General features: G+C 48.1%; 1 protein-coding gene across 1 annotated transcript in view; it reads left to right on the forward strand.

Annotated features, from left to right (window-relative positions):
• The window catches only part of clstn3 (calsyntenin 3), a 21,715-nt gene that overhangs the window by 8,461 nt on the left and 9,000 nt on the right, over window positions 1–4,254 (forward strand). The window contains exons 7-12 of the mRNA XM_008280194.1: window positions 40–225; window positions 303–590; window positions 1,328–1,440; window positions 2,883–3,042; window positions 3,513–3,567; window positions 3,649–3,802. Of these exons, the coding sequence (XP_008278416.1) occupies window positions 40–225; window positions 303–590; window positions 1,328–1,440; window positions 2,883–3,042; window positions 3,513–3,567; window positions 3,649–3,802 (956 nt within the window). The remainder of the gene's footprint in view (window positions 1–39; window positions 226–302; window positions 591–1,327; window positions 1,441–2,882; window positions 3,043–3,512; window positions 3,568–3,648; window positions 3,803–4,254) is intronic.

The raw sequence follows: 4,254 nt of genomic DNA on the forward strand, positions 1-4,254 counted from the left end.
GGTATTTGTTGTGATGGAACATGTTTCCTTGCTTTCCAGGATGGACCAAGCGGGTGGAGTACACTCCCGGGTCGGGCAGCATCCCGCTGTTTCCCAGCCTGCACCTGGAGACCTGTGAGGAGACGGTGTGGAACATCCAGGCCACCGTAGAGCTGCAGACCGGACACATCGGGAAAGGCTGTGACCGGGACAGCTACTCGGACCGATCGGTCCGCCGGCTCTGTGGTGAGTACTGGTTTCAGTTAAAACATGCAGCCTGCTGGGAGTCAGAACCGGTTCTACCAGCTGTGTTGGTTCTTCAGGTGCGGTCCGGGGAGAAGTGGACCTCCTGCCGCCTCCGTCTCCTGCAGCCAACTGGACCTCGGCTCTGCCCACGCTGCCCTCCTCCGACTCATCCCTCGTCTTCTCCTTCAACGGGTCCAATCACGTCGCCGTGGTGCCGGACCCAGTCGTCTCCGCGCTGTCAGGTGACCACTTCACCCTGCAGCTGTGGATGCGAAGGGGCGGAGCCAACATCCAGCCCGCCGCCACTCAGACCCGAGGAAACCGCAAAGAGGAGGAGACCATCGTGTGCAGCACCGTGAAGAACGGTGGGTTCCATTCAGAACCAGCATTAAAACATTCATTCAGACTTCAGCTCACAAAACTGACACAACAAAATCAGAACAGCACAGAACCACAGCAGCTGCAGTTCAGACCCACGGTCCTCACTGTTTCGACCCGGTGGGCTTCTGGGCCACTGTGACTTCAGGACGTTTCTAATGTCGATGAAACAGTGACTCCGACACAAACGATGCAATAAATCACAATATCTGTCAGAATATTGTCACCAGATCATTCAGCTTTTAGATCTGAGAGCTTTTATCTGAAATCATCACTTTGATTTCAGGAAATTTGCATTTAAAACAAATAATCAATTATTTCTAAAGTAAAGTCGACAGATTCATGATAGTGAAAATCACGAGATGGTTTCAAACCACTTCTGTTTGCTGCATGTTTTCCTGCAGCTCATGTGGAAACGCTCCATCACGTGTTTTCAATCTGCTGAAGCAAACATCAAATCACAACTTTCATAAGAATTCTGGTTCCAATCCTTCAGCCCTTGTTCTGCTAGATTTTAAAGGCATTTAATGCAAACCTGTGACTGCATTAAAAAGCAGCTGCAGTGTTTCGATCTGACACGAAGCTGCTGCAGCTGAGTGAACAGAACCAGGAAAACCCTGAAGCTGTGTGCTGTGAATATTGTGGCTGACGGTGCAGCTCACAGTGGCTCAGATCTGAGCTTCAGAGCTGCGATAACCTGACCGGCGCTGGTTCTGCTCCACAGATGACTCCTTCTCCCACTATTCGTTGTCCGTCCACGGCTGCCGCCTCTCGCTCTTCTACTGGCCCGATGTCTCGGCTGCTCGGCCCGTAAAGTTCCTGTGGAAGCTGGAGCAGGTACAAGTTCTTCTGTGTTTCATCTGGAAATGAGGCTGAAGCAGAGGACATTCACTTAGTGTTTGTTTCTGCATCGTGTCCACGTCTGACCTGATTTGACAGAAACCAGAGAAACAGCTGCAGTGACCTGATAGTCGGAGGTTTATTGGATAAAAGGCTGTTTTCTCTCAGTAAGCAGCTCATTTGAACATTTCCCTGTGAACACGCTTCAACTATGATTACAAAATGAGTTTCTGCTGGTACGAGACTGAGTGTCGTTCTCACAACAGGAAGCAAAATGGAAGCAACTTCCTGTTTCTGTTAGACAGCAAACTGAACATTTAGGGTCATAGAGGAGGAAAGAAACCAGAAAATGTTCACATGTAGGAAACTAGAAACACAGAATTCAGACTGTTTTTATAAAGAATATGGAAACTGATGCAGTCAGGTCCGTTAAAGCGGCGGTTTCCTGTGACTGGGTCTGTTTTGACTGAAGGTTCCAGACAGATTGAAGTCGGTGGGATTAAAGGATGCTGAGCTGATGCAGAGAAGATTTGTTAAATCCTTCTGTCTGAACCAGGGTATCTGATAACTCACTGATACCGTATTCCTTCTGTTTGCACCAGAAGACTACTTAAACATGTGATGTAATATTCACCAGTGGAAAGAAGTTTTACTTTTAAGTATGACTTAACGATAAGTTTGCCTTTTTGGCCTCAGACAGAAAAGTCTGACTGGGTTCAGTTGTTCCACCAAAGACACGTTTCCTCTAATCAATGAAAATTATCTGGAAGAATCCAATAACTGGCAACAAGCAAAACCAGCCACCAAAAAAGCCGATCTGTGTTACAGGATTTAGTTTCTTCTTCCCTCCCTCATGAATCATCCACAGTCTCAGGACTCTCTGTGACCCTTTAAATACCTTCTGTGGATAAAATCCTCTGTTTTACCTCCTTAAACATCCATATGGTGTTTTTATCTCAGACTGCAGAGTCCTGATGACAGATTCGTTCTGATTCATTGTCCTGCAGAATCAGTTTGTAGCCTCACATGAGCAGCAGCATCACAACTGCTCAGACCAGTGACGTCTCTGCAGCTGTTCTCCTGACTGAGCTGGATCCCAGGCTCAGGGTTCAGGCTGTCACTGGTTTGACTGGTCACAGTGATGTTATATCGATCTGGAATAAAAGCTGTGATGGAGCGAATCTGTCATTGTAACTGTGGATACTCATGATGAAGCAGCAACAGCGGCTACATCGGAGACATTTTAGGGAAACAAAGGATTATTTTATGGAAACAGCTTTTAAATGTGTGGCTTTAACAAGGACAGAAGAGTTTTGGGAGTTTCATCAACAACTGGAGACTTTCACTGCACAGAAACTCTCCTTCATCGTCAGCATGGTGAGAAGTTCTTCCTCCAGATCGTCCGTCTCATGTCCGCTTGGTGTTTTCTCATCCAACAGGTGTGTGACAGCGAGTGGCATCACCTGTCGCTCAGCGTCCAGTTTCCCTCCGTGACCCTGTACGTGGACGGCGTGACCTTTGACCCCGCCCTCATCCATGACAACGGCGCCATACCCAACCCGGCCGCCCGCCAGAGGATGTTCATCGGCGCCTGCTGGGGTGAGAGTCGCTGTGTTCATGAAAACAGGCTGCAGATTAAACCGAGCAGCACCGCAGACAGCAGCTTCTGATTCCCTCCATCTCTATAATGCGTTTGATGCATTCTGTCTTTGAGGACTAATAATATAACGGACTTATTAATAATTCAGGCAGCAGAGCAACACGGAGGCCAGACAGCCGTCAGCCAGTAACGCTGAGCTGCTGGTTAAAATGGGAGCTCTGGCTGCCAATTAGCAACAAAAAACAGCCTCTCAGTGGAAGTCTGAGCTGCACGGCAGCAGCTGCTGCTGGATAATGAGGAGATGCTGCATGTTTGAACATCGTCGACTCTTTTCCTGCCTCTCATTTGTGCTGCTTGGTTTATTTATTTAAATAGATATATTTTCCTTCTGTCAGTCTCCTGAACCTTCTCAGCTGTTTCTTCTCTCCAGCGTTGCTTCAGAGCCTTGTTGTTTTCTGTTTCCCTGCAGAGCCTGAAGAGAAGCAGAGGGAGATCCTGAACAACAGCATCCCTGAAGGCAGAGACTCAGGTGACCTCAGAGCTTCATGTGACCGCTGCTTTACTGAAGTGTGTGTTAGAGGCTGATGGTGTTCTGCTGTCCACACCTCAGTCAGGTATGTTGGGGGTTACCACGGCCTGTTGTCGGGGGTGACGGTTCGACCCGGCAGCGTGGAGCCTCACAGTGTGGTCGAGTGTCTGTACGCCTGCAGGGAGGGTCTGGACTTTGGAGACCTGGAGACGCTCGGCTCCGGCATGAAGGTAAACCTTTAAAAAGCTGCTCACATTAACGTGTGACGCCTGCTTCCTCAGACTGAAGCTCCTCGTAGAGGCCTGGACTTATTTTACTCACATTACTGAAGCAGCTTAACCTGAAACTCCTGGTTTCTCTGTGAATGAGGAAACATATCAGCATCTGATCACGGACAGATGATGAAGATATGAATAAATGATAACCCCAGTTGGTTTTCACAGCTGCCACATCGGGGACACAGTTTCTTTTACAGCTGTAGTTTTTAACTTCTCTGAAACATTTCTTTCAAGGATTCAAGGACTGAAGGTCTATTATTGGTCACAAACAGTTATACCTGGTGTACCGCGCACTGAAATGTGTTGTACACCTGTTCCACACCGAAACAATAATAATAAGATCCATTATCTATACACCGCTTAATCCTCACCAGGGTCATGGGGGGCGGAGCCTATCCCAGCTG

The sequence above is a fragment of the Stegastes partitus genome, unplaced genomic scaffold (genome assembly GCF_000690725.1).
Source record: "Stegastes partitus isolate 25-593 unplaced genomic scaffold, Stegastes_partitus-1.0.2 Scaffold184, whole genome shotgun sequence".
NCBI lineage: Eukaryota > Metazoa > Chordata > Actinopteri > Pomacentridae > Stegastes > Stegastes partitus.